Source organism: Chaetodon auriga, chromosome 12 (assembly GCF_051107435.1).
Source record: "Chaetodon auriga isolate fChaAug3 chromosome 12, fChaAug3.hap1, whole genome shotgun sequence".
In the NCBI taxonomy this organism is placed as follows: Eukaryota; Metazoa; Chordata; class Actinopteri; order Chaetodontiformes; family Chaetodontidae; genus Chaetodon; species Chaetodon auriga.
In genome coordinates, this window is record NC_135085.1 from 8593250 (window position 1) to 8620917 (window position 27668).

Consider the following 27668-nt stretch of genomic DNA (forward strand, 5'->3'; position numbering starts at 1 on the left):
GTGCCGTCTTGTACTTTGCAATAATTCAAATAAAGCCCTGAAATATGTATCTGTGGTATTTGGAGGCTGATGGACTGAACTTTTGGGAGTAGGACAACAGTGACCACATGTGGCCAGCATAAAGAACAACACCAAGAGTCAGGTAAAAAAATATTTATTGAACAAACGTGTTATCCTCACAGACTTTTAGCAAAAGCAAATCTGCTTCTTAGCATCATAATACATAATAGACCACTCACACATTAATTCATGCACACCAACAAGCAGACAACAAACCCCAACGCCCAGCATCCACACACAGAAACGCACAACTTCACATCCGCAAACAGGATTCTTTTAGTGGCTGGGTCGGAAGGGGAACGGCATTCCCGTAATGAAAGGCTGAGCGGGGTACTGAGGGTGAGCGGAGGGGTGAGTGGCTAAAGGTGTGTGCGGGGCGTGTGCCGGGTGTGCCGGGTGTGAGGCGATGGGGGAGTGAGCTGTGTGTGGACTGAAGGCCAGCGGAGGGGTGTGGATGTTGTTGTAGTACATCACTGGGCCTGACAACACCAACTGCAGCAAACTGGAGATACAAAGATGCAACGACACAAAGTGATGATGAAGAGGAGAAGAAAGATAAGAGAGAAGAGATGGAACAAAAAAAAAAAAAAAGTCAAATACAAGTCATGTTAGGCACACGTACAACCCTGATTCCAAAAGTTGGGACACTGTGTAAAACAAGTGAAAACAGAATGTAGTCATTTGCAAACAAACTGTGTTTACTGACAACAGTTTTAGGAGGTGTTACTGAGCTCATGTAGTCATCTCCTTTATAACAATCATGTGTCCAATCACGATACTACCACCTGTTACCAATGAACCTGTTTACCTGTGGAATGTTCCAAATGTTTTTGGAGCGTTCCACATCTTTCCCAGTCTTTAGCTGCTCCTGTCCAAACTTGTTTGGCTTACAAGGGAATTAAAATTGTCCTGCTTCAAAACTGGTTCCTCACTGCAACACTTAATCAATGTAAAATAATTCAGAGGTAATGTTTATATATAAATATATTCCTTAAATTAATGTGAACAACAGTATGGGAGTGTGAAGTGGGTGCTTACTATAATTCTGTTGATGTGAGGGCACTAAACAGAGGAGGCTGAGGATGGACGATTTTAGCCTTAAATAGTCAGAAATGCAGTCTTAACCTTTATTTCCTAACTTAAATTAAACAAATTAAATCTGCATTTGAATCAAAAATAAACTGCTGTTCAACTGAAATTACTTTATTTTAGTCTGTTAAACTACCTGGTGACTATACTAGACCTCAGTTTAGCATCATGCAATGTTCACAGTGTGACAAAGGCATAGAAGAGGCTGACTCTTCACACGGGGGTAATGATTATTAAAACAGAGATTCTCCACATAGATCAATGTAAAGCTGAGGCTTGACATACTCTTAAACTATTGTTCTCTCTGAAACCAAGTAAGCAGCAGAAATTCTAAGGTGAAAGGGCCATGAATAGTAATGGTTCTTACTTGTTGTGTGGGAGGCGGGAACAGATGGCTCTCAGGTCCTCTGTAGAGAAAAGGCAGCATGACATAAGAAGTCAAGCATCACACCAGAACATGAGACAATCCATATGACAAGTGACTGAACCAAATTATCAGTTACACATTTAGAAGTCGCTTAAAGCTTAAGGCTGTTCACACATTGTTGGCACCCGCAGGTCTACAGCAAAGCAGGTGGAGGCTGTTCATCTGAGTCCAGATATCTGTCAAATTAAGTTCTAATCTCAGACCCAACTCTGCTATTCATCTGCTCAGCTACTGAATGCTTTGAGTCAAGGCAGGATTTTTCCCTAAATTGTGCGTCTAATTTCACTTTACTTATTTATCACTTTTATCCTTCCATCCTGCCTTTTCAGTCTTACCTCTCGAGCAGAGCAGGGCTCCATTGGCCATGGCGACCTGCAAGGCCTGTGCCAGCCGGTCCAGGGTCAGCTGGGACAGCGCGTGTGTGTCGGCCGATGACGTGTGTGTGTGCTTGTCGGCCTGGTCCAACAGCCTTGAGAGGTCAGAGGTCAGTGTGGCCAGGGACTCCATCTGCAGCAGCGCCAGGCGCCCAAAAAGCCCCTTCTCATTTAGGACATTTGGCAAAAGCATGAAGACCTAGATTTGGAAGGAGATGGACAACGGCATGGGAAAATGGCTTTGTTATCTTCCCTCTGTGTGCTGGAGGTGTTCTGCATATTGCATGTAAATGTTTACTGTATGCAAATATCTACAGACGCTACAAACCTGCAGGACACTCAGATGGAGAGCAGAGAAAAGAGGCCCCACCTCCGGCTCACTATCAGTGGTACCGTTGGTCAATGCCAGCTTTTTGTCCCTCCTGTAGGCCAATGGCGCTTTGACGCACCAGCGTACCAACCCTCCTAAAGGTGTGACATCGAGTGAGCTGATTGGCTGGCTGCCAGAAAGGGGCGTGTTCAGAAAGGTGATGAGGACGAGACGAGGGTCATCTTGAATCCATGATGCAATCATCTGGAGGAGTTCTAAAGGAGGAGTGAGCTCCTCTAAAGCACGCACACACACAAAAACACACACACCCACACACACACACACACACACACACACACACACACACAGACAAGGTGGTTGTTAAAATGACTAAAAGAAGACTAGAAGAATTTCAAGATATTTTACATTTTCAGCCATTTTAAAAGATATTTGCAATCCTTCTGCCCAAACTTCTGAGATGTTTATGGACGTCTGCATGATCCCTCCAAAGCACCTGAGGTGAAGTCATACAGGGTGGTGACAGCAGTGATGAACTGGCAGCAGAAACGTGGGCTGGCGCTGTGGATGTTCTGCAGGGTGGGCACCGAGCCTGGCACCATACTACAGTAGTCGTCCACCAGCACCTGAGCCAGGCGCACACAGTACACACGGTGCGTTCTCTGGAGGACACAAACACATCCAGAGACATATGTTCAATACAACCATGGTACACACACACATATGCACACATGGAGAGAAGCACACCAAAGTACTTCATCATCATCATCACTTGAATGCGCATGCGTCTGAACCCTCACCTGTAACCAGCTCGCAGCGCACTCCAAGATAGGAACCCTGCTCACAGCGATTGCCATGGAGACCAGCTTGCCTAACAGTGCCATGCGACTTTCATCCGCCTGGTTGCCTTGGAGACTGAAGAGCGCGGAGAACATAAGCTGACGGACGGTATCGCGGCTCTGCTCCTGGAAACAGCTGCACATGATCTCCAGCAGCTGGAGCTCCTGGAGGGCGCTCATCCTCTGAAAGAAGAACAGACGTTTTATTGGCAGCCCACATTCGTGTTTGTGTGCTCGGTGGCGTCCAAGCAGGTCAGGGTCATGACTTACCCTCGCTGGGGTGTTTCTGTCTTTTGGGGCATGCAGAATGAACTCTTCCACCAGCTCCAGGGTTTTGGAGTCCACCTGAGGAGGCTGCCTCCCTGACTGCACCAGGTTACAGATGTAGATGTCCAGGTGATACAGCAGCTCCTTGGCGGCACTCAGCACATCGCGAGGCAGCAACGACTGACGAATGTCACCCATCACCACCTAAAAGAGACCCATTCAAATCATTCAAAAACTGACCTTCTCACTTAAACTTGCACGTAAAATGTGTTGCTGAAATATCAAGAGTGACATGTCAAAGGCTGTTTCACAATAGGTGATTTAACTGTTGTAAGTAATGAGATTTGCAACATTCAATTTATGCAACGTGGACTTGACGTTGTGGACTTAGCTTTATAAAATCTTGAATTCATTTGTTCGACAGTGTCACATACGGTGCAGAGAAAAACTACAATATTACATCTATGTATAGCACAACAATGCACTGATGCTCAGCCTGTTTACTCGTCCACACACGAAAGAGGGAAACACGGCTGCACAATCATCACTCACACAAGAATAGTAATCACAAAGTCCCGTTTTAACGTTACATCTTATACAAGTGTTGCAAACTGTGGCTTCACCGCTGCAACTCAACAGTGTTCATGTGGAGCAGCTCCACCGTCAGTCGTTCTCCGTCCTGCTACAGCTAAGGTTAGCAAGGTTAGCTCAAAAGACTCTTTTCTGTACCGCAACAAGTCTCAGTGCGTTAGCTACCACCGAAGCCGTCTTTTCAAGACAAAACGTATATTTGGTTAAGCTCTTACCTGTGAAAAAGCTCTTAATATACTTAATAAATTAGCCGGTGATAAGACTAGTGAACAGTCACTAAACCACGGCCGAATCACTTCCTGGTGCTACGGAAGCCTGCGTGGTATAAAACTGCTGCCATAGACGTAGTGGAGTCTGAGCATGCGACTTTTTGCGAACGTCAACAAACATTCATTGTTCCCTAACAAACACAGAGGGACGCGTTATTTTACCCAACAAAGCCTGAAGATTTATTTATTTTATTTAAAAATGTCTTTGTGTTATCTCACACAAAATTACATTAAAGGATAAACGCCATTGTGTATTTACTTGTCATTTCCGTTGGAGATATTTTCAATTTATTCAATTTTAGCTATTTAAAAAAACATTTTATTGTTGTCTCACAATTACATAAAAGAAAACAAATTGTTTCTTTCCTGTGCCCGAGTCATGGCTAGAAAAAACACCAATGCCGTGAAACGCACTCTGTAACGGGAACGCGCATCTGAAGGTTGTTGCCTTAGAAGTCAATCAGATAATAACCATAAGACGATTTAATCATCTACGAATTTACTAAACGTCTAAAAATGTGTGAGACAGTCCGCCATGAAATGCACTCCTGTCATCTGTCATTAGGATTATACCACATCCATGGAACTCCGAGGACTCTACCTTCAAAAAATATTTGATGCTTTTGAGACAATGTCCACTTTCTCCCACTAGGATCCGATAATATCCATGAAACCTTCAGTCCGAGCGGTTAAACATATTCACCCCAACTCTCCGTTTGAGAAATGCATAAAGTCACTCATTGGGAGCAGAATGTAATATAATTAAAGCACCATTTTGAAAACACTGAACACCAGCAAAGAAAGAAACACAACATTGTTTTGAAATAACAACAACGAGCAACACATTTACTGGCATAGAGGGCACAAGTGCTCCTCATCCACTGGAGGCACCTGTCCATATTCAGGATGGTAACACCTCTGACAGGTGTCACAGCACACCTGGGAAACAGGGACATGTGATTTGGATTAAAAGGGAATCCCTAAATATAGATTACTTCTGAATTATCTGATTACTAATATTTTTACAGTTACTCGTTTCTTTTCTCAAAAGTAATTACATTACTTTACCAATGACTACATGTAAAACCCATGCAAAATAAAACGATGCATATTCAAAAATACTGGTCAGACACTTGGTTCGACCTAGGACCCGCCTCTCACTGGGCAGACAGCCAATCAGGATAAGGGGGTAGCACATGGAGTGGTCAGTGTCACCCCAGGGCGCCCCCTGGACACGCCACTGATAGAGTTCAGTTGAAGCCCACTGGAAAGCCTGCTGTCAAACGTGCAAACAGCCTCCCAACATCAAACTAAACAACACGCCAGCACGCTTAATATTTGTATCTTTATCTTTTTGGACAAAAATTTGAGCTGAATCTAACGTGAAAGGCTTTTGATTTGTGTAGGTTGTTATAGTAAATTGTTAATCGAAACATGACATTTGACATTTGTTAAATACATAAATGATTAGACCATCTTGTGGTTATCATCTGTACGTTTGGTTGTTATTTCACGGCGGTCTTCAAATGCGCGTTCTCGTCAGGCTCCGGACCGCCTGATGGGACGGAAAGGAAGCCGCGCACTCTCTGCGGCGCGCTCCCGCCAGCACTTCGGTCCCGCACTTTACCGTCCCGACTAGTGAGCCCCAGCAGCCCGCAAGATGACCATCAACACCCTGGCTAAAGGAGGCTGGCACCGGGAGCAGATGTCATGCTTTCGCAAGGTAAGACGCTACGAGTCTGTCTCCTTTGCTTTGTTCTTAGAATGTGATTATTTTGCAGATGAAGCTTGCATGAAGCAGAAAACATACAACACATAGGAGCGCGTGCCAGGATGAAAACAAGTAATCAACCGGTGCAGCGTTTAATACATGCATTATTTATTTTTAAAAAAAATCAACTTCCGACTTATGTATAAGTGTTTTGACTGCTTTTCTAGATTGTGAGTGTATGCATGCTTATGTGGACGTGTGTGTGTATCTTTGTGTGTCACTATGTGTGTGTGTGTGTGTGTGTGTGTGTGTGTGTGTGTGTTCCCCGACAGATGGAGAAAGTGATAGTGGCCATGCAGGACCCTGACATGGGAGTGAAGATGAGAAATCAGAGGCTCCTTATCACTGTCATTCCACACGCCATGACAGGTGTGTGTGTGTGTGTGTGTGTGTGTGTGTGTGTGTCTTTATGTCAGTGTGCATCAGCATCTGTGTGTGTGCATGTGTGAAAGAAGCACATTGCAGCTTGTGTTTGTCCCGGAGATCATGCATAATGCAGCAGTGAATTTTGGAGAAGACTGTGTGCTTTGCAGAGCAGAGGGAGGAAGTTTTGTCCTCTCGTCTCCTTTCTTTTTTCTTTTTCTCTTCAGGTCGTGATATAATAGACTGGTTGATCCAGAAATACAATATCTGCGAGGAGGGTAAGTAACTGATACACATGTTTTGTGTGTGCGTGTGTGTGATGGGGAGAATATCTGCTGTGATTCTCTGCTCCATCCTCTCAGTATGACTGCTTTGTTGTGTGTGTCGTTGCTAGTGTGTTGCCAGGATATGGTGTTTTCTCTCAAGCTGAAGTAGTAGTGGTGTGTGTGTGTGTATGTCTATTGTGGGGGTTGCTGTTTCCAGTAAACAGGAATGGGGTGAGCCCCAGAGGATCCCAGTCTGATTAACTCACCTGATGACCTGTGTTTGATTAGTGCCCGTGTGGAGGTTTTTACCTCAGGAGACTTAACCATACTTAAACTAAATTAGAGGCTGGAAAAAGTCCGCCAGTCCCTTTAGCCTCAGACTAAAGTAAGAGAGTGGAGTCAGGCAGAAGGGGAGGGAGAGAGCAGTAAGAGCTGATTAAAATGCATCACACAGCTTTTTTTGGGAGCTGTCAGTCATAAAAGTAGAGCTCTTTAACAAATGAGTGACTGAAGATTGATGATGCATTTCATCACTGGAACAAAGCCTTGATTTGAGGGAGACTGCTGACGGGGTGCCGGCGTTTGATTAAAAAAAGGATGACAAATGAGGTCCACAGCATGCTTTATTATTATTTATTTTCCACATTCAGTTGGAGAACTTTCATGTGCCATCGATAAATAAGAAATACATTCTAACTTAGTGTAGTTTATCATTTACCACAAACGATACCGTTCCCTATGAATATACATCAGAAACTTTTATGGCAGAGTTAAGGGTGTGTAAGCTTGAGCAAAACGCCAGATGCTTTTAAATTCTTCTGTGGTGTTTTCAACAGAGGCGCTGCACGTTGGTGGCATGCTGGTGAAATATGGGTATGTGTACCCCCTCAAGGAGCCCAGATCCCTTATGCTACGGCCTGATGAGTCGCCCTACCGCTTCCAGGTAGGTCGTCCCTCATGGAGTATGTCTCATTCTGCCTGCTTGTAAAAAAAAAAACACCGTCCCTCCTTTCAGTTTAAAAGCTTTGCCACTTTTTACCAAACCATCACCTTCTGTCTGTCACTGTCTGTCCTCTCTCCCTCTCACTCCATTAGCCCACTTCCTAATCCCCCATCCATCTGCCACCCTCTGCTGCCACTTTTTCATCAGCCGCTTCAACATTAACCTCCATCAGAAATGTTAAATAATGTCACTTGTTTTCCCTCAGACTCCTTACTTCTGGACTAGTACCCGGTGGCCTGCCTCAGAGCTGGATTATGGTAAAACAAACTGCAGTGTCAGCAGTCGTAAAACCCCTTCATGCATGATATATTTAATTGTGAGGGAAAACTACTGTTTATCAGCCAGCAACACACTATAAAATGTGACAGACTACCAGTAATCCTTCCATTTCAAATATCATCTCATACAGGAATCCTGATAAGTGTTTCCAGGAGCTCTGGGCTTTCTTGACTGTTCTTGTTTTTGTTATATCCCAACAGCAATCTATTTGGCTAAAAAGAACATAAGAAAACAAGGAGAACTCATGGAATATGAAAAGGTGAGGAAAATGTGTGTCCATGTGTGTAAGTTACAGATAAAATGTGTGTGTGTGTGTGTGTGTGTGTGTGTATCAAGGATTATGCAGTAGTCAGTCTGGAGTAACAGACCTACAGTATGTCAGCATTACTTGATTCTCTGTGTTTTCTCTTCTTATTCATTCCTTGTCTTGTCCCTCCTTGCTTTTTAGGAGAGGTACAGTGTGTTGCACAAGAGGATAAACCACACCTGGGACTTTGTGGTGATGCAAGCCAGAGAGCAACTCAGGTACACTCGCACACAGACATGCACCCACACACACAAACATACACACACACACACACGCAAACTTACAGTGTGATTTATGTTTAGAGCATCCAAACAGAGAAGGAAGGCTGACCGCATTGTCCTGGAATGTCAGGAGCAGGCCTACTGGCTCATCAACAGACCCCCGGTACGTTCACTGTCACTGTGCTCTGCTGTGATGGATCAGACTATGTATTATACCACACCGCCTGGCCTTACACAATACTAGACTACACTATACTGTGCTGAACTATAGTATGATATGTGATGCTGTTCTATACTGAAGTGCTCTTTACCATGTTGAATTAGACTATTTTATTATACCATCCTATACTATACTAGTGTATGCTCTACTATACCATACCATGTTGTATACTACACTATACTATACAGTGCTGTACTACACTAAACTACAGTATATTTACCTACATTATGCAATGTGACACTATGCTGTTCTATACTAGAGTGTTATCTACTGTGTTGAATTAGAATATACACTATACCATTATATACAATGCTTTATACTTTACTGTCCTATATTATATTATATTATACTATGTAATGCTATTCTATGCATATTACACCATACTGTACTATACTACACTAGACGACACTTTACTATACTATAATATAATACACTGTACTGTATAATTCAATAATGTACTAAACTATTCTACACTATAGTGTTTTCTACTGTGTTGTATTATACTCTGTTATGCTATTCTATGTATAGTACACCATACTGCACTATACGATACTATAATACATTGTACTACTGCGCTGTAGTAGACTATGTTTAACCATGGTACACAACTATAGAAATGTGTATTGAAGTATTTAGAACAGTTAGAGGTCCCACTAATGTTCACTCACAGTCCCCTCTGCCTCCTGCATGAAATATTCAACCCGTCTGGTCAAAGAGAGAGAGAGAGAGAGAGAGAGAGAGAAATATCATCAAATTCCACTTTCTTTATGGTTCCTACACACCTCAACAGTCCATTTGACAGACAGAGACAGACAGGCAAAGACAAGGATCAGAAGGGAGATGTTAGGGGGAAGTGAAGAGGTACTGTGAGGAAGGAAGGACTCCATCTTGTCTTGCCCTTATGAATTAGGGACGAGGGAATGGAGAAAAAGAAAGAGAAACCTGAGAATAAAAGTCAGAGCTAGTGGAGTGGAAAGCTCAAGGAAGGATAAGTGCTCCCTCACACACACGCGCAAACACACACACACACACGCACACACACATAAACATGAACTCAGTCACAAATATACTACACTTAGTTATTAGTGTGCGTCTGTGTGTGTTTTTTCAGCCTGGGGCTTATAATGTGTTGGACATGGGTCTGGAGAGACCCAATAACCTCAGCTCAAGAGTGACACTGGTCAGTGACATCATCTCATTTCTTTACTTCCTCCGATGTAATAACATGTCTGCTATCCATCTCATCTCTCATGGTTCTGTTGCTTTCCCTCTTTCTTGCTGCCGGGATTGTTTTGAAGTAAGTGTCCAAGTGAGCTGTGCTATACTGTGGACGATTACAGTATATTCCACTGTTTTCATAGTTATAGATAGAGGTTAAAATCTGAGGCCCTGACATGACACGAAAGGCATTTCCTTTGTGTGACATGGAAATGATGACTGATGATGAACTATTTCTAATTAACAGCAGTCCTGAAAAATATCCATCTGTGATGAAAATTAAATATATGTTATATTATGACCAGTACATAATCTCATATTGTACATTCCTCATTTGACAGAATATATCCAGTTTTAATGTTTAAAGCCATTGTTTGTATGGGTGTGAATGTATAGACACGCAGAAGCTGCCTGCTGTTGAGATGACTACAGATGTAAAATGCAGTCACTGTGTGATGACACTGTGTTTCTTTAACAGAACTAGAACAGTGACTACTTCAAAAGTGAGGTAAACATCATATATAATTTATACGCTGTTGCTTTAAGCACACTGAATGTACGCTTCGTTGTGTTTACATGTGCTTTCTGCCTTTGTTTACAGATTGAAACCTGTCGAAGGGCCCTTGGAAGAAATCGTGTAAAGTCTTCCATCTGCCTCGAAGGGTATGTGTCAGTGTGATAAACACACATAGACACACACTCACACACACACACACACACACACACACACACACACACACACAGATACATACACAAGGACTAATGGACTTGATTCTGCCTGAACCGAACTCTATGTCTCGAGCACGCACGCACATGCACATAAGGCTTAGTGCTCCCAATGTAAGAGCCACTAATGGATGCTTCCTGAGGGAAGCTGGAATTAGTGGCCATTAACTCTTATGATCTGCTGTACTAATACAATAATACTGTGTGTGTGTGTGTGTGTGTGCGTGTGTGTGTGTGCGTGTGTGTGTGCGTGCATGCCACTGCATTTGTGTACGGATGTGCAGTTTTGTGAAATACAGCGAGCAGTACCTGAACCATGATCCCATCATGCAAGGCTGCCTTCCCAGTAACCCCTGGATCTCTGATGACACCGCACACTGGACAATGAATGCAGATGTGTGAGAAAATAAACACTGTTACACACACATAAGTCCAAACTATACAGTCCACTGTAGTGGTAATTCAGTCTCACTAGTTTCATGTTTAAATCAAAAATGTTCTGTTAAAGTTATCGCAGTAGTTCCCAGTCTGAATGCCCGTGTGTCTGATTTGTGTCGTTGCTGTGTGTCCGTGAGCAGGGTGACTGTACCGACACGTCTTCGAGTGGAACGTTGGAGCTTCAGCTTCATGGAGCTGCTCAATGACTCCATGGGGAAGCGGGAGTTCATGACCTACCTGGAGAAAGAGTTTAGTGGTAAGGGAGGGTGACAGAAATGATACTTGTGTGTGCATGTGCTGAAACAGGTCTGATGTGGTTGAAACATTTAGTGATAAGGTCGCATGATCTGACCCGACTTCAACGTGTAAGGATTTCAGACACACAATATCCCAAATCTCCTCCACCCTCTTATTTTTATTCTAAGCAAACATCTTTTTTACATTTTGAATTAAAATCATGTGGCAGTGAAATACTGCACACTGAATTATTATTCATATGGAGGAGCTTATTACATTAATAAACGGAGCAAGATAAATGTAACTGTTATTCATATTTCATTATCATTATCATCCCTAATGACATTTTCCAATCCCAGCGGTGAGAGATGTAAGGGTTGAGGCAGTGGAAAATAAGATTACTTTCATGGCTCTGTTAGTTGAGAGGATGGAAAGAGCAGATAAGGAAGAAGAACAGAGAGGAGAGAGGTAAATCCAAGACAGATTTAATAGTGAGATATACAGTAAAGGTAGAAGGTGTAATCCATTGCAGACATATGAAACATTGCCAGTGGCCATGGTGCTCCACAGAGGCCAGCCATGCTATATAAAGCCCCTAATTACAGAAGATGTCACTTTTTTCCTGCATCGTTGTTATTCTGTTCACCTCCAAACATACCCAACACCTCATATTCTGTCTCTGTCTGTCTGTCTCTGCCAGCGGAGAACCTGTGTTTCTGGCAGGCCTGTGAGGATATTAGACATGGAGAAAGTTCCAAGATCATAGAGAAAGTGGAAGAGGTCTACAAGTAAGTGTGCAAGCAAACAAAGGTAGAAATACACACTTGTGTTTACTGTCAGATGACAGCCATTCTTTTGTGTGTGTGACTCAGAAATTTCCTGGCTCCTGGAGCCGCCCGGTGGGTCAACATCGACAGTAAGACGATGGATAAAACTCTGGAGGGGATCAGACACCCACATCGTTTTGTCATGGACGACGCACAAATGCACATCTACTTTCTCATGAAGAAGGTCTGAACTCTGACGCATTGTAGTCTGATACTTGAAACTTCATCCTTTGCATGTTTTATCCACTTTGCCACAAATCACGTATACTTTACAGCTAATTATTTGCCAAACCATGCTACTGTGGGTGAATTTGAATGTCCTTTTCTACTTCTGAGGGAAGTTGTGGGACGTTGTTGTTTATGTCTAATGTATTGAGTGAATGATTTAACAGGATTTAGACCTCCGGGGGAAAAGGATATGTACAACTGTGTGTCATCAGCATAATTCTGATAACTTCTACTGTATTTCTGGATTTTGTGGCCGGGGAATCAAACCCTACAGACTGAACAGCAGTGGACCCAGTATTGACCCCTGAGGGACGCCACATGTGATGTCAACTTCCCTAGATGTACAATTGCCAAGATAAACAAAAAAAAAACAAAACTGAAAGTCCATAAACTAAAAGTAGACACATCAAAATGGCAGCTTTTAATGTTAGTTGACAGTTATTAGGACTTAGGTGGTAATGTTGCCATTCTGTGTAACAGGTAAGGTTTGAACCCAATAGCACCACTACCTGAATGTGGGAGTCTGTTAGAGTCTTAGGTGAGTCTGACTTGATGCTTCGCTCGGGGCAAGCAACAGTTTCAGGATTTGTTTGGCAATCCCACTCAGCAACAGATCCAAGAAGGGTAACGCAATGGACGTGGTCAGGTACAGAAAGCCGAAGTAATTACCAATGGGCAGAAGAACAGACGAGGTCAATGGCAGGCAGGGTCGATAATGAGAAAGCAGTCCGATACCAATCGTTGGACAGTCTTGTATGTAGACGAAGAACAACCTGGCGAAGAGTGAGTGTGAGGGAGCAGCTTAAGTATTGCGCTGATTGTTACTAGTCTCAGGTGTGTGCTCTGGTGACTGGACAGGTAGGCGTGACTGAGAGGTGAAGGATGCTGGCTGAGCAGGTGTGCAGATGAGGGAGAGAGTGGCAGCAGGTAAGGAGCTGGCAGACTGAGACATTCTGTTTGTGTGTGTTTTTGTGTGCAGGACTCTTACCCAAGATATCTTAAGTCTGACCTGTACAAGAACATGCTGGCCAAAGCTGTTGTCCCCCAGGAGACAAAGAAAAGGTAAAAATGACATTAGTTATCACTCTTACTTTGATTTCACTTGAATACAGTCATTCTCTAATATCACCCTCCTTCCTCTCAGTGTGTTCCCCTTCATGAGACGCCAGCGGCACTCTAGCCCCTCCCCTGCTCAGGCTGTCACCCTGGCGACAGAGGAAGACGGACAAGCCAAGGGGGCCAGGCAAGCAGGTACCAACTCTGCAGCCGGCTCCCATGCCTGACGCTGAGCCAAACTGTCAGTGTGAAAGCTTTTCTTTCACCGCTGCAACATTACCAGAGCTAGGATTTCCACATTAGAGCTTCGTCTCAGAGCACAGGTGTTAATGCATACCTCAGCAGCATCACATTTTATTCCCAGAGCAGCAACCAGCAGAGAAAAGAGCTTTTAGTGCTGCATAGTCATCCTGCATTTACATCCCATCTCAGTCCAGAAAGTCTGTCCTGTTGTTCTTGATATTGACTCCAAACACTAAGTCCTCCTTTCTCCCTCAGTAGCTTCTCTATAGAATCTGCTCGGCCTCTGATAAGTAGGCTTAGGAAAAACAGTTGTTTATAGGGCAGTAGAGATGTAAAATATGTATTTAGTCAAAACGTTGCTTCGGCATGTCTGTGATCATCGTACAGTTTGCTTGTTTGGTTCATCCCATGCTGGAGCTTCAGTGTGATGGTGGTTGCTGTCCATTTTGCTCGAGCATGTTTTCATCCCAATAAAATGTCACAACAGTGTTCAGTGTTGTGTTGTGTTCTCAGCTCTGCATGCTGTGGTAAACTGTGAGTGTGTGTGGACCAGTGATCAGGCTTTTATTTTTAAAACGACTTGATTTCCTCTGACCTCCTCTACTTTCTATCTTCTCTCTCTTTCATGTGTCCTTAGGCCTATTTTAAACACAAAGCCTTTTAGGGTTTATTTTAGCATTTGTGAACTCCAAATGTTTGCCACATGAACTGCAACTGAATTTATCATCAGGAAAAAGTTAATCAAACACAGTTTTGGACAGGGAAATCTTTGCTATCACTGAAAATTGTAGCATTGAACTATAGAGCTTCAGCAACTCAGTCCATCTCACAGCAGCTTCCAGAGGTTTAAAGAGCAGCTGCTACATTGGCTCAGATCTGCTTCCTACAGTGTCATTCTGTCTGCACACGCTCTCTCCTCCACTGCTGTTTCTGAGCATACAAACTTCTTTTTACACCTTTGTTCTCCAACTAACAACCTTTCAGGTTTTATTTCCCTCCCTTCTTCCCTCTGTTGGCTCTGTAGGAGCTGCAGTTTCTCCTACCGGACTGGCTCCCTCTATTGGCTGAGTACTCAGAACAAGAGTTATGAGCAGTTCAACCCAAGTGTGATTTATTTGCGCTGGAGGGCTGAAGAAATAGTTCAGCGCTTCACAAGAAAAACAGGAAAAATTGTAATATTTAGAAGAAAAAAACAGGTTGGGAATCACTGCTGTAAATACAGCACATCTCAACAACTCAAGGTTCACATGAATAATTATTGTCTTTGCAGGACTTTTGAGAACATATCGTCACTTCCACTCCAAGGTCCCGTTGACAATGCAAGTTAAAGGGGCACTCCACAGATCTTACCCATGAACACCATAAGGAGTACTGCTCAGCCTGTGAATACCAGCTGTGACTAGAGGAGCTATTCAGAGTCTTGAATCGGGTTCAAATGTTTAACAGAAATGCTGTGTTATAAATTGAGGACCTATGGTGTTAAAGATGTGAGCACTGAGGTCTCATGAAGGATACTTTTGAGTTGGATCCGGTATTTTTGAAGCTTGACACAAGCTGGGCACTACATGTCAGGATATGTTGGCCTCTGCTGCTTTGATTGTGACTCAGAAAAACAATGAGCAGTTAGGTTTGATGTTGTGATCTGCAGCACTGATGTGTGTCAGCTTTGTAGCAGCTGAGAGCCCATCAAATTTCCTAATGGAGGGAAGCTATATATATATACTCTTTCACACACACACACGCACGCGCACACACAGAGTGGAATGTGTATTTCAACACTCCAAACAAGCACCTTCTATATTTCTGAGGATTATGGTAATCCGCTTCCGTCCATCCCCATCCTCTGCTGGTGTGTGAGAGAGTGTGTGTGTGAGTGCCTGAGGACAGGAAAACAGCACCAGATAAAAAGCAATACAAAAAAAAAAATCATGAAACATTTCTCTTTATACAACAGATTTATTTTTGGTGGGCTAAATGCTGTTTTTTTTTAACAGATTGAAAGGTAGCTGTCCAGTGCAAGGAAGTAAAATCCTGTTCTATATGAAACATTATATTCCTTCATCCACACAGGCAATGACAGCTACAGTATGTTGTTGTGGTACAATGCCTGTTCATACCCATACAAAATGATTCACATCCTCATGAAAAAAAACAAAACAAAACAAAACAATGAAAGGAAGGCGACACAAGAGTGACCGAAACGTTCAATTTGAACCTGTGTGCAAAATCACAATGAGAAAATGGTCAGGGTAAGGAACGCTTCGACACAGACATCAAACTCATAAACCCTATGCCTTACATTGAAGAAAGCATGGAAAGTGTTCTGTAGCTTTACTGGTGCAGGAGACAAAACGTCCACACACACAGTCATACAGTGCATTCACAGAAAGACACAGACAAGAGGAGGCACCGGACAGTCATTTGAATATACTGTACATTCATAAAGTGCCCATTCATACACATATGGGCTATGTACATTACATAGTGGAATCAGCTTTTTAATCATAAAAGTGCTTCAGAATGAATGTTAGCTGGTAAGGTTTTAGAGTGGGAGAAAGACAGCAGAGACGAGAAAAGAAAAGGAAGGACACTGAGTTATCCATCAGTACAGGCTGCATATATATCTGTACCTGAACGCGTCATGTACAGTATTTATGTGGATTTTTTTTTTAAAGGAATAAAGAGGCACCCGCATCCCAAACTACTACGCTTTCATTCGTCCAAGCCCCTGAATTAAAGTTGGCTGCTGGCTGAGAATGTGTTGCACAGAAACACAGAAGCTGACATGATGTGAAAACATAAAGTGCAGTTAGTTTTAAATGATTTCTCTCAGGCGTTTTTGAGTACTCTGCTTTTGTGTTCTGCGATGACACGCGTTGAAGTTCATAAGCTAATCTCCTCTTCTGATGAGGACCGCGTTACATGATTGAAAGTTCAGGCTTCTTATTGTTTCGTCAAACTATTTTGAAGGTTGTTAAAACTAGTTGGCAGATAGAAATCGAGCACATCTGGAAAAAATTAATATACGAGAGGACACGAGGACGAGGAGTGTTTACATCAGCTATAAATATTGTATAGCAGACTCAATGATGAAAGATTTAAAAGAGTTCCAGAAAGTGCTATTCCTTATAAATATTCCAAACATTTATGTCCTAGCCTAGTAAAATACGTACATACACAATATGTACAAACTCCTGGTCATGAGGTCACAGATCAGGTGTGTGTGGTGGTGTGTTTTTTAAAGTCACACCTAAGCTGGTGCAGTGGTCCACCTTTGAGGTTTCAGCAGGGTAAAATGGTGTGTGTGTGTGTGTGTGTTACACCTATGAGAATATAGGTTTCAATTGGATTTTAAATTCAAGACATGAAGAAACAAGCAGACACCTTGTGCTCGTGCATGTCTCTTTACCTCATGTGAATGTTTGTGGTGTTTGTGGAGAACAATCAATGCCTCGTCGCTTTACCCCCTTCCAGCATCTCTGCTCCGTCTATGTGACGGTGTAGAGTTCGTCCTTGCTGCTCTGACAGAGCGTGTACCCGCAAACCCGGGGTCTCCAGCTCCAGTTCCAGCTCCAGCCCCTGCTCCAGCCCGACCCTTCCCTGTTCTTCTCCTTGGGCGGCAGCAGGAACACCACGCAGCTGGCCACCAGGATGTGCCACAGCGAGTGCGTGTAGTAGTAATTGTCCTCTGTCTCGGCAAAAATGTACAGACACACGCCGATCAGGGCGCACATTGCCCCGGGGATCAGGTAGAAGGCCCAGCGCTTCCAAGAGGGCGGGTAACAATGTCGTCGCCGCACCCCTCGGTACACCTGCAAATAACAGACGGCTGGATTCAGCAAACCGCAGCTACATCAAATGTGACTGCCTAGATTTTCATCAGCGAGGAAATCAGTATCGTGTACTGTAGTATCATGATGTATGTCTCACCCAGGCAGTGACCATGAACAGCATGGCACAGAGGACGGGGCCCAGCAGGTTCCACAGACCTTTGCGGTCCAGCTGCATTGACATGGCTATGAGCAGAGCCCCGAGCATGAACAGAGTCTACAGGTGTGAAGAAGAAGACAATATTAAGCATCATATCAATCCTCGGTGAAGTGTGATCGTAGTATGATAGAAATAGAGGCAGCAGTCAGCATCTTACGTATTTGAACACGTCTTTGATGCGAGCCATGCACAGAATGGTGACCCAGATGGAACAGACTGACCCCAGGAAGTCGCAGTATTGGAGGGTATCGTAGTCCATTATACACAGCACAGCTATGCCAGGCTGGTCACATGCATGGTAGAACTACAATAAGAAGAGAAGGAAAAAAAGGTGTAATGCTACAAAACTGTCCACCCCTGCAGTCAGGAGAATGGATAAGTCCGGCTTTTCTCATTTCTACTTGTTACAGACATGTAATGAATTATCCTGGGTGGTAAAGATGCTTGACATTCGTGTGTAATCTGGTCTGGGTTAATCAATATCTTTAAGGGAGGATATCTTACATCACGGCTATTCCTAACAACTCTATTAACAGTAATACATACTAAACAGATATTAGTCAGCATTTTTAAGACTACGCCTGGTAGTAAAAGTACAAGATAAAGTCTGTAGTGTCCTGATAAAGTGAGTAAATAGTTCATTGCATCCTTGATAGATATGATCAATTGTTTAATAGTATCTTAAATTCATTATAAGCCAATCAAAAATCTTTATTTTTGCATTCCTATTCCATAATTGACATGATATTGTGCTAAAATTAGTCATAAAAACTTTGTATTTGCAAAAAAGTACAATGTGCCTTAAAAATCTGTGGCTGGCAGCCTTCACAGTCTTGAGAGGAGCATCAGTGTTTTTTCTAAAGGTCACCTGGGCTCATTCAAAGTGTGCTGACCCAAGCAAACACTTGCTCGGCTTGAGCTCTCAAGCGTTCAAACAATAGTCCTGTTCCCATCTAAAGCCTCTTTCACACTGGACAAAAACACCCACCAACACCCACTAACATCTGGCTTTTGTCTTCAGTGGGAAAGGGTACAGCCGCCATTCATTCCTGGGTCAAATGACTCTGCAGTAGTCATGGCTATTTATCAGCTCCAGCCCCGATCGACAGTGATGGAAACATGACACCCAGGTTGACACGCTCATTTTTGGTGTGATGATGTCATGGACGTTGGCGCGTGTGATGTTGAATGTGACACACCAGAAAAACAACTGAAAGGTAAAAATGTCTAATGGTAATAGGAAAGGAGTAAACCGTTCTTTAGTGGGAAACATGGCTATTGTAAACACGGAAGAGAGCCTGGCTTTGATTTCCTGAACTTCCCTTTTACACAACATTTTACCATCAGTCCAAAAGAATATGAACAATACTCTTGAAACACGGCAGTGTATGTGTGATTTGTGTGTGTGTGTGTGTGTGTTACCGTGGAGAAGAACATTGTGAAGAGGTAGACAGAGGCCTCAGTGATGTAGCAGCGTTTGATGGCCACCAAGATGGCCGGCAGGAAGGACAGGTTACTGAGCGTGAGCAGTAGAGTCGCCAGCAACTGGCGGCGGTACGACTGAGCTGTCGAATCATCGGTGCAGCCCCAACCGCTCCAGCCTGCGTGCGCACACACACGTGCAATGAAACCAAATGAACTGATTCATTCATTCATCAATAAATGACACAGTGATGACAACTATTTCAGCCCAAGTAAAAAGTAGGTGGGAGTGAGTTAAGAGAAAACTTAACTACCTCTTTGTGTGTGTGTGTGTGTATGTGTGTGTGTGAGTCTCGTACCAGCCTTGCAGACGCAGGCAGCGTACAGGTAGGTGTAGGATCTCAGAAGTCTACATTCACCGTATGTTCCACAGTCCTCCACACAGGCACTGATAAACACCTCTGGGACCACTGACACTAATGATGTATTACCACAGTCACTGCTGCAAGAAGAACACACACATTTAACTATTAAAAAACACAAAACAATGAACAAGACAGATGAAATTCAAAAATCTCACGCTGAAACACGCTGAGACCTCTACATCACAATTTTGCACTTCATCTCCGCGTCCTTTAGCAACTCCCAGACCCAAAGCAGTCTTTAAAACACAGATCAACTCAAATTCATACAGACAAACATAGAACAGTGCTTCCAATAATGCTAAATAAAGTGTACATAAATGTGTAACGTACTGCAGCGTTTCATTATTACCTGTTACACGTGAGCTGCAAGGTGAGGTACCATGTTGTTGACTGAGGGAAAGGCAGCCTGACCACAGCTTTAGGGACACTGGCATTCACACGAACACCATATCCTCCAAACAAAGCTGTTGACACACACAAGAAGTGGCTCCAAATTTTATTTTCACGAAGCAAAGTCACATTTCCTGCTTGGTTGTGTATCGCTGGTAGTCAGTGTCTGATCAAGATCTGATCATTATGCGTCTGATGTAAGAGCAGGAAATATCAAGTTTCATTTGTTTGTATATATCAATTATAATGTTTTTGTTATCTTTAGTCCTTACTACTCCAAAACAACACCTATTTCCTCATAGCTGTTTAAAAATCCACGTGTCATAGTGCAGTTGGAACCTATCCCAGCATGCACTTGGCAGAGGGCACGGAAACACCTGTGAAAGCCTCTCGGTCTTATTCCATGAACCTGAGCTGGTGTAATCCGCCAGCAAGAGAACTTTTTTCACACTTATTTCTACATCCACATGTTTTTGATATTCTGTCTTGATGTTGTCTGATTAATTAAGCTACAGCAGGTGCTTAATGCATCCATTCCCCCGTGTCGGTGTGGATAAATCATTCCATTTGGCTGTGCTACCTGTGCGACAAGGTTGAGAGCGGTTGAGTTCGAGGACCGGAGCCCAGGGAGAGAGACAGGCCACCACACTGCTGCTGTTCCCCAGGGTTACATTAGTCTGCACACACACAAACACACATGTATCAAAGTAAAGCAGCACAAATGCACAACTCTGAGTGAAGAGAAATCAAATCTAACATGCTTCATCAGATACTGTATCGGTGTGTGTGTGTGTGGGTGTGTGTGTGTGGTAACTTGGTGGTACTCACAGTGTTGAGTGTGAGCTGTAGGTTGAGTGTACCACCAGTGGCTTGTGTGTGCAGGGGGTAGGTGAGCAGAGTGGCGTGTGTGTGTGTAACGCTGACGTTGGGGCCATTGACGGGAGTGAATCGGAGCGACAGAACATCCACCTCCTCGAACAGCACAGGGATGCTCCACACACACGCCGACGCCAACGCTGACAGTGGTGATGCTGATTTGTTGCTAATCGCGGCCACGTCTGTAACCACTGAGCTGTTGTCCGCTGATGTTGAGTTGGTATAGCTGCTGTTGCCACGGAGCTTGCTGGTGTCATCATCCGCTGTAAGGCCTACACTTTTTGGCTTGCATCCCACTGAGGCAGACAAACGCAGATTAGAAAAAAATGACACACTCACAGGTAGAACAGTGACGCAGTGTGTGAAACTTATGTGGCCATGTTTCTGTGTTCACCTGAGTAGTTTGAGACGATACTAAAGGTGACGGTACGGTTGTCTTGGCCGCTCTCCACGACAACTCGTAACCAGGTGTCCCAAGGTGGATTAGAGAGAGCTGCAGAGCAGCCAATCCCTGAGCAGTTCACTGTTACTGGGCCATGCTGCAGACTGACAGAGCCGAGCCTGAGGACCAGTGAACAGTTTCCACTGTCTACTCCCTCCCCTGACGAACAGTCAGCCACAGACACGGAGAGAGAAGAGGCAAACTCTGGAACATACAACCTAAGACAGACACAAATACATTAGATGTGCTTCTATGGAGAAAGAAAAATACACAACAGAGCAAAGGATGAGACGACAGCAAACAAAAGACAGACTCTTCTTACTTAAGGCGTGCAGGTCTGTCAGGGGCGGCGGTCTGTTGGAGGAATGTACCCTGCTGTAAAGTGGGTATGTCCACTGCTCTCCGGATTGACAGCTGTGGCTGGAAGAAGTAGGAGCAGGATGGGAAGCCCTAACAGATAAAGATGAAAAATGCAATATAAGTGTATATACTGGTGCATAATTCTTCTCAATTAATCAAACCTTGCCTGGCACCTTAAATACAGCAAATTCAAAGTCTTTCACAGGTGACTGGAAAACTAATAAAAAAGTGGAGAGATGTAACAACAAAATGTAAGCGGAAATGTTCTTTAAAGGCCAGCCATTGGTAAATAAGGCTGCACTTCCAACAGCAAATATGCAATAAGAACAGAGGCGAAGAGAAAGAAGCAGAAGAATGTAGCTCAGCTACTTTACATAAGAAGCAATCCACCTACACCCTGCTGTGGATGAACAGGTTGAGGTTTAAGACATGATTGGAAGATTAACGCTTTGTTGGCCTTTCAACAGTCAAGAAGTGAGACCAGGAAAAAACATCTTAGAAAAACAACAGGAACAGAGAGTGACAAACAAGTCCTGCACCCAGGTCGAGACAAACCTTCTGCTCTATGCGCCCATCATCTTCAGGCAAGTGGGCAGCAATGTACCAATCACCAGGAGCGGGATTGGAGAGGTTTAAGGTTGTAGAGCTGTGTGAGGTCACCGGTAGGATCAGAGACAGACTGGGGCTCCATAGCGTTGCATTGGGAAACACCGACCCTATGGGGTTTATGACTGGAGGGGCACCCCATCGAATGTGACTACAGGAGAGAGAGAAACTGGTTACATGGTAACATGGGTAGAAGAGACTGATATTTTAATTCACCATATAACCATCATTTTACTCTATGTGCGACCTGAAATGATGAACTTTGTGCCTTAGGTTTAAGTTTGTCCCATCATCTTTTAAGGAAAGGATTCTCATAGGAAATAAGATCATTTCCACCACAACTAGCAGGGACGTTTCATGATGAAGAACTTCACACATCTTACATGGTGACGTTGTGCTGTCCGCAGTGGAAGCTGTGGCCTTTGGTGACAGAGAACAGCCAGCGAGCGACAGCAGTTTCCTCTGGTATGTGAAACCTCTGCAGCCTCGCGTTGCCAAACCAACTGTACTTCGACAACTTCTGAGCTGGTTTGGATGAGAGCTCTGATACAAACGTCACCTGTCCATCTGTGGAGCACAAGATTTCACTGTATGAAAGTGCACAAACACAGTTTTCCTGCTGAGTGGTGTAAATTTAGACTCTTATAGCGGACATAGGATACAAAAAAGACCGCTCTCAGTGAGGTATGTATCCAGAGTTAACCTGAAACGACTGTAAACAGGAAGGACTTAGATGACATTTATTTAATGTTTTGTGTCTCTATATGTCAACGTAGAAATAATTTATGTGTTTCCTTTACTTTTTATAAGTTGATATCCATGTTGCATTTGTAAGAGGGTTCAGGTAAACTAGCAAGTCGAGATAGCAAACATGCTAACACCAGTTTCCACTGACTTCGACCCTTTAGCTGAAAACACTTACCGTCTCCTAATGTCCAAGGCGTCAGGGCGACCAAAAGGAGACCACGTAGTAAACAAAATTCCATGTTTCCTTTGCGAGTATCTGAACCATTACATCGTCCTTTATCCACCTGTAATGTCACACTAATCTATCGCTACGAAGAGCTCATTCTACCTGTACACTTCCTGGTTTCTATGTAAATACGTGACGTTACGAAAGACGTCGGGTGCTGCCTTTGGGGTCTGTCGGAAACATTAAACTTCATACACGCCTATAGGCAACAAATTGGAGTATCATTCATAATTAGTGTCATTTTCAAAGAGATCCCGTGCAAATAGCATTTCAGTGGCATAAACAACTTTTTGTGTCTGCTAATTCTACCATAAAATGCCTTAATTTTTACTATGTAGTAGCCTTTATATGGACTTATCATTTTTCACTTGTGTTAAAGGACATGTTACCTTCACACATACACACAGTCATTCAGCACACTCATACATCTCCGCTGTTTGGGTTGAGAGACAGAAATAAAGAGGTTTTTTTGTTTTTGTTTTTGTTTTTTTTTTGGTCTTGTTTATTACCAACAAGAATATTTGGCTCATTGTTGCAGAACAATTTCAGGAGAAATATGGCATCATCTTTAAAATCCTCACATGATTACTGCTTCACTATATCCACAATTGTGAGAGATTCCATGGAGACCAGACAACATATGAGAAATGAGCATATGACCATTCTTGTCTTATAAACACAATGAGACAAACAAATGAAATTCAGTGCAATCAAATGAAAAAACAAACTGAAGTTTATGATCAGCATCTCTATAATTCAAGTCCCCAGTGTGTTAAAAAAAAAAATATCAGACAAGGACATAAGGGGAAGACATGATCAAATAGTATACATCCTGACCAGAAGCAATAACAGAGTGAGGAGTGAAACTGAGACAGTGATGCATTCATCTTTAAGCATCATTCATTCATAAGTGTCAAAGTGCATATTAAATCCCACTGCATTACTGGCCGTTAACTGTTGAGGGGAACAGCTTCAAACCAAAGACCATACATTTAAATTGTGCTTATAGAAGATCATAGAAATGTCACATCATCCTGTGACTCCACCCAGCACCACTGAGCATCATATCCTAGCAGATTTGACTCTATATTGGGTGCACTCTCATCCTTTTCCATCAAATTGTTCTGGGAGGCTCTGAAACTCTCCTGAGTTTGGACCTCTGTCTCTGTCTGTGTCTCCTCTGGCTGTTTAGTGAGGGCAAAACTACCATTATCCACTTTCACCTCTCTTCTTGCCCTGTTTGATCTGAGCAGAGCTTTCCTGATGGTGTCAGGACTGGATTTGATGCGTTGTAATGGAGCTACATCTGAGTGCCGTGAGTGTGACATTGGCAAATTGGCAATAACCAAACCCTTGGCAGGACTAGATGATGCCTGACCATGCCTGCCTTCAAGCATGGAGGTGGAAAGACTAGGAGGACTTGCTTCGGTTGACTCAGGGCTCAGGATGTTGTGGTCAGTGAGTGGTGGGTGATCTTCTGATTCCTCACCAGCGGTTTCACTCAAATCCTGAGTGGGACTCAAGCTTTCTCTGTGGGATATTTCAGACATATAATCTAATATTAGTTTGTATGTAAAAAAAAAGAGCCAGTTACTGTGCAGCTGCTAACTAGACACTGTGCTGTACCTGCAGGGGGACATGTAGGGCCCATGCTCCTCCACAGTCAGTAGGCTGCTCAGGCTGCCTGTCAAGCTGCTGCCATGGCTGGCTAAGGCATCCCGCTCCTCCATCAGCCAACGCATGGCCTCGATCCCCTCGTGCACAGCCACCAGCTGGCGAAGAATCCTCACGTCAGCAGAACGCAGCCACCTCTGCAAGAATAGTGTGGAGTTAGGGTGGATAAACATGGTGCAGGTTTAAATAAGGGAACTGGTGTGTTCTGCATACAGAAGAGCTGAGAGAGGCCTGTGTGTTCACTGTAGCATTTAACCTCTCTCAGGGGCCCCGGACAGAACTCATTCTGCCTGAGCAGTGAGGCCCCTGCTCGTGTGCTCATTTGACTAAAGTGCATGAAGCGGAAGAAAAGAGTAAAATGACAGAAGAAGAATGAGGGAGGAGTGTTTAACCAACAACTGAGTAGAATATGTTAAATGACGGGAGTAGAATGAAAGAGACGCCAGGTGAGGGGTGCGGTGGAGAGACAGGTGACAATGTCTGTCAGCAGACATTAACATGAGTGGTGAAGTGGACCAGAACAGAACTCAGTGATGTTGACATTTCTGCAGGTCAAATGAAGACATGTCATTAGAATAAACAGAGCAGTGATTGCTGAAACAGGTTGCACAAGTTGTGGCATTACCCAAATATGAAAAGATGCGCAGGTATGCAGGCGCACCGCGCACTCCAACAGTATAAAGTCACTCCAAAACAGAGGGGGTCTGTACATTTCAAACACACAGTATCTATTATATGGTGAAATCACTGAACACAATGGGGATCTTTACCATCTCTTGTTTCAAGTTGCTGATTTTGTCAGAGAAGCTGTCGCTGGAGGCAGAGCTGCGGTCTCCCCTGTCGACCACATCAGACCTCCAACCATCTTCGCAGTCCGCAGCATCCCTCATCCAAACCAGGAGACTTTCAGGTGTTTTCCTGCCAACCTTATTTTCCAGTTCTTTTAGATCTGGAAAGGAGTCGTTGCTGATTTCCTCTTCCATCCCACTGCGCAGTAATCACGTTCAGGTGTCAGATCAGAGACGCTCGCGCGTAAAGTCGCTTCAACTCTTCAGCCTCCAGTGAGACGTCAGACCCCCAGCAGCAGGGAAAAATCACACACCCATAAATGTCCCACACACCTGTTGACTGACAACACAGGTTATATTCCTGAACGCTCCACAATAAACCATGACCACGACTGACAAACCTGTCAAAGAAGCGCAGAACTGGCCATGAAAACGCTGGAAGTGTCAACGCACAACTCCCCCGTCCTGCTGACCGCTGTCACCATTCACACTGCAGGGGTGTCGCTGCTGTGCAGCCCAGAACGTGCTGCTGGAGGGTGGAGGTGCCCTTTGTGTAGTCCTCAATCAACAGGTGGAGTTTTACACCGGCGGTCACATGGAGAGGTTCAGCGTGTGCGCACCGAGCGGCTGATCTGTGATATGACTGTGATCAGAGTCTAATCAGACAGTTTTTTTTTTGTTGCTCAAACCATTAGCCTAATAAAAATAAACTTGATTCGGTCACGTGAAAAGCAAACAAGAATCACACCCAGATTACTAGTTCAAAGAGCTCATTTATGACTTGGATCTTATCATGTCATGCCAATCATATAAAAAGTGTCACATCAGAATGTAAGGAAAGCCAGAACACTCATAAGATGTAATGTAAGTTTGGAGATATGCACAGCTAATGATTCACAGTGGTGATAAATCTCTACCTGCTCCTTATGAGGACAAATATTACACAGATGGGACCTTGGAGACAGCATGTCAAACACCTGTCCACATGACATAGGCTGTCAAATGATCTGTAACTGTAGTGGACACAACCAACTAGACTGACTTTTTATTTAAAAAATGATGCTGATGCCCCCTGTGCACTCACAAAACAACCCAGGTTTTTCTTCTCTTGCTCCATCTGTGCCTGATATGAGCATTTAAACATTGTGTCTGTATGAACTGAATTATGCTCTTGTATGTCACTTAAATGCAACTTAAGGTAGCTATAGCTAACTTTAGCCAAATTAGTTAGCTAACCTTCTAACTAATGTTAATGGTCAATTGAAAATTTCTTGTTCACTGTATCAAAGTTGGTGGGTCACCAAACAGCAGGGTAAGTTATGCTGAAGCCCCAACATAACTTCTATCACTTTCAACGCTAAAGGACATTTATTTCAGCATCTTGGCTAATGACATGGCTAGCTGTCATTAGCCATACCAGCAGGCTAATGAAGTGTGTTTTCTTAATGCTGGATAAAAACATACAACATTTGAAATTACATGTAAATATGCCTCATATCATTTATAGATTAAAATTCCATTAGACGTGACACCACCATTGCAAAAACCAACACAATTCTATACATAAGTATGCAGTCTCCATATTGTTAGTAAATTAATTTTACTGCCATATACAAATCACTTTTGAGACTTTTTTGTGTCATGATATGTTTAATTTGTACTGTGCAGCATGGAAGTGCTTAATACTTTCTGAGGGACTGATCTGTACTGTTGCACAGCCCACTTTTAGACACACGGACAGGCCAAATAAGCAGTGAGGACACTAACATCTGCTCTACCCACTCAAATAGATGGTTTATTTTTATTCATCTGTCATATTGCCCCATGTGAATGACTTTCAAAATCAGGGCAGCAGTAATGGGAGCTTCCTGCGTCCTCATGATTGAGGTTAAGGTCAGTTTTGGGGTATTAAGTGCTTCGCTGCAGCCCGAGAAAAGGTGAAGTCACTAAAAAGTAAGTTTATGATGCTTCACCAGCTTTCAGAAAACTAAGGTGAGAAGAAAAGGCTGTTTTTAAGACCATGGGAGGCAACTCTGTGACTGAGGGAGAAAACTTTCAGGCGGGTTTTACCACTG

At 43.5% G+C, this 27668-nt stretch overlaps 4 protein-coding genes across 4 annotated transcripts; 1 reads left to right on the plus strand and 3 right to left on the minus strand.

Moving 5' to 3' along the window:
- Positions 1-139: 139 nt before the first annotated feature.
- On the minus strand, positions 140-4292 carry ints15 (integrator complex subunit 15). The gene is made up of 8 exons (XM_076744230.1): positions 4191-4292; positions 3388-3588; positions 3079-3300; positions 2775-2940; positions 2279-2556; positions 1912-2149; positions 1517-1556; positions 140-562 (listed from the first exon to the last, which is right to left on the minus strand). Exons 2-8 carry the CDS (start codon positions 3580-3582, stop codon positions 337-339), a joined length of 1365 nt encoding a protein of 454 aa, XP_076600345.1. The 5' UTR covers positions 3583-3588; positions 4191-4292; the 3' UTR covers positions 140-336.
- Positions 4293-5832: 1540 nt separating this feature from the next.
- On the plus strand, positions 5833-14136 carry rgs11 (regulator of G protein signaling 11). The gene is made up of 17 exons (XM_076745137.1): positions 5833-5967; positions 6288-6384; positions 6606-6656; positions 7481-7587; positions 7853-7904; positions 8127-8185; positions 8375-8451; positions 8536-8617; positions 9786-9854; positions 10377-10400; positions 10494-10555; positions 10903-11016; positions 11197-11312; positions 11994-12081; positions 12166-12304; positions 13328-13410; positions 13493-14136. Exons 1-17 carry the CDS (start codon positions 5905-5907, stop codon positions 13629-13631), a joined length of 1422 nt encoding a protein of 473 aa, XP_076601252.1. The 5' UTR covers positions 5833-5904; the 3' UTR covers positions 13632-14136.
- A 1452-nt stretch (positions 14137-15588) lies between these two features.
- Positions 15589-23253, minus strand: pgap6 (post-glycosylphosphatidylinositol attachment to proteins 6). The gene is made up of 13 exons (XM_076745773.1): positions 23081-23253; positions 22542-22725; positions 22108-22309; positions 21515-21642; positions 21145-21410; positions 20703-21046; positions 20455-20551; positions 19834-19948; positions 19419-19561; positions 19060-19238; positions 17795-17941; positions 17578-17694; positions 15589-17459 (listed from the first exon to the last, which is right to left on the minus strand). Exons 1-13 carry the CDS (start codon positions 23142-23144, stop codon positions 17136-17138), a joined length of 2310 nt encoding a protein of 769 aa, XP_076601888.1. The 5' UTR covers positions 23145-23253; the 3' UTR covers positions 15589-17135.
- Positions 23254-24144: 891 nt separating this feature from the next.
- LOC143329227 (uncharacterized) lies at positions 24145-25788 on the minus strand. The gene is made up of 3 exons (XM_076745034.1): positions 25576-25788; positions 24758-24942; positions 24145-24661 (listed from the first exon to the last, which is right to left on the minus strand). Exons 1-3 carry the CDS (start codon positions 25786-25788, stop codon positions 24145-24147), a joined length of 915 nt encoding a protein of 304 aa, XP_076601149.1.
- Positions 25789-27668: the final 1880 nt, after the last annotated feature.

Bases quoted from the DNA above. Each gene is read 5' to 3' on its own strand.
- LOC143329227 (XM_076745034.1), bottom strand. From the start codon at position 25,788: ATGGAAGAGGAAATCAGCAACGACTCCTTTCCAGATCTAAAAGAACTG. The intron at 24,943-25,575 runs GTAAAGATCCCC...CTATTCTTGCAG, and splicing joins GCAACTTGAAACAAGAGATG to AGGTGGCTGCGTTCTGCTGA. The intron at 24,662-24,757 runs GTACAGCACAGT...AATATCCCACAG, and splicing joins CCCTACATGTCCCCCTGCAG to AGAAAGCTTGAGTCCCACTC.
- ints15 (XM_076744230.1), bottom strand. From the start codon at position 3,582: ATGGGTGACATTCGTCAGTCGTTGCTGCCTCGCGATGTGCTGAGTGCC. The intron at 2,557-2,774 runs GTGCTTTGGAGG...TGCGTGCTTTAG, and splicing joins CCTGTATGACTTCACCTCAG to AGGAGCTCACTCCTCCTTTA. The intron at 563-1,516 runs GTAAGAACCATT...TTGTATCTCCAG, and splicing joins TCCCGCCTCCCACACAACAA to TTTGCTGCAGTTGGTGTTGT.
- rgs11 (XM_076745137.1), top strand. From the start codon at position 5,905: ATGACCATCAACACCCTGGCTAAAGGAGGCTGGCACCGGGAGCAGATG. The intron at 9,855-10,376 runs GTCAGTGACATC...TAACAGAACTAG, and splicing joins TCAGCTCAAGAGTGACACTG to AACAGTGACTACTTCAAAAG. The intron at 11,017-11,196 runs GTGAGAAAATAA...GTCCGTGAGCAG, and splicing joins TGGACAATGAATGCAGATGT to GGTGACTGTACCGACACGTC.
- pgap6 (XM_076745773.1), bottom strand. From the start codon at position 23,144: ATGGAATTTTGTTTACTACGTGGTCTCCTTTTGGTCGCCCTGACGCCT. The intron at 22,310-22,541 runs GTAAGATGTGTG...TCTCTCCTGTAG, and splicing joins GGACAGCACAACGTCACCAT to TCACATTCGATGGGGTGCCC. The intron at 20,552-20,702 runs GTGAGTACCACC...GTGTGTGTGCAG, and splicing joins TACAGCTCACACTCAACACT to ACTAATGTAACCCTGGGGAA.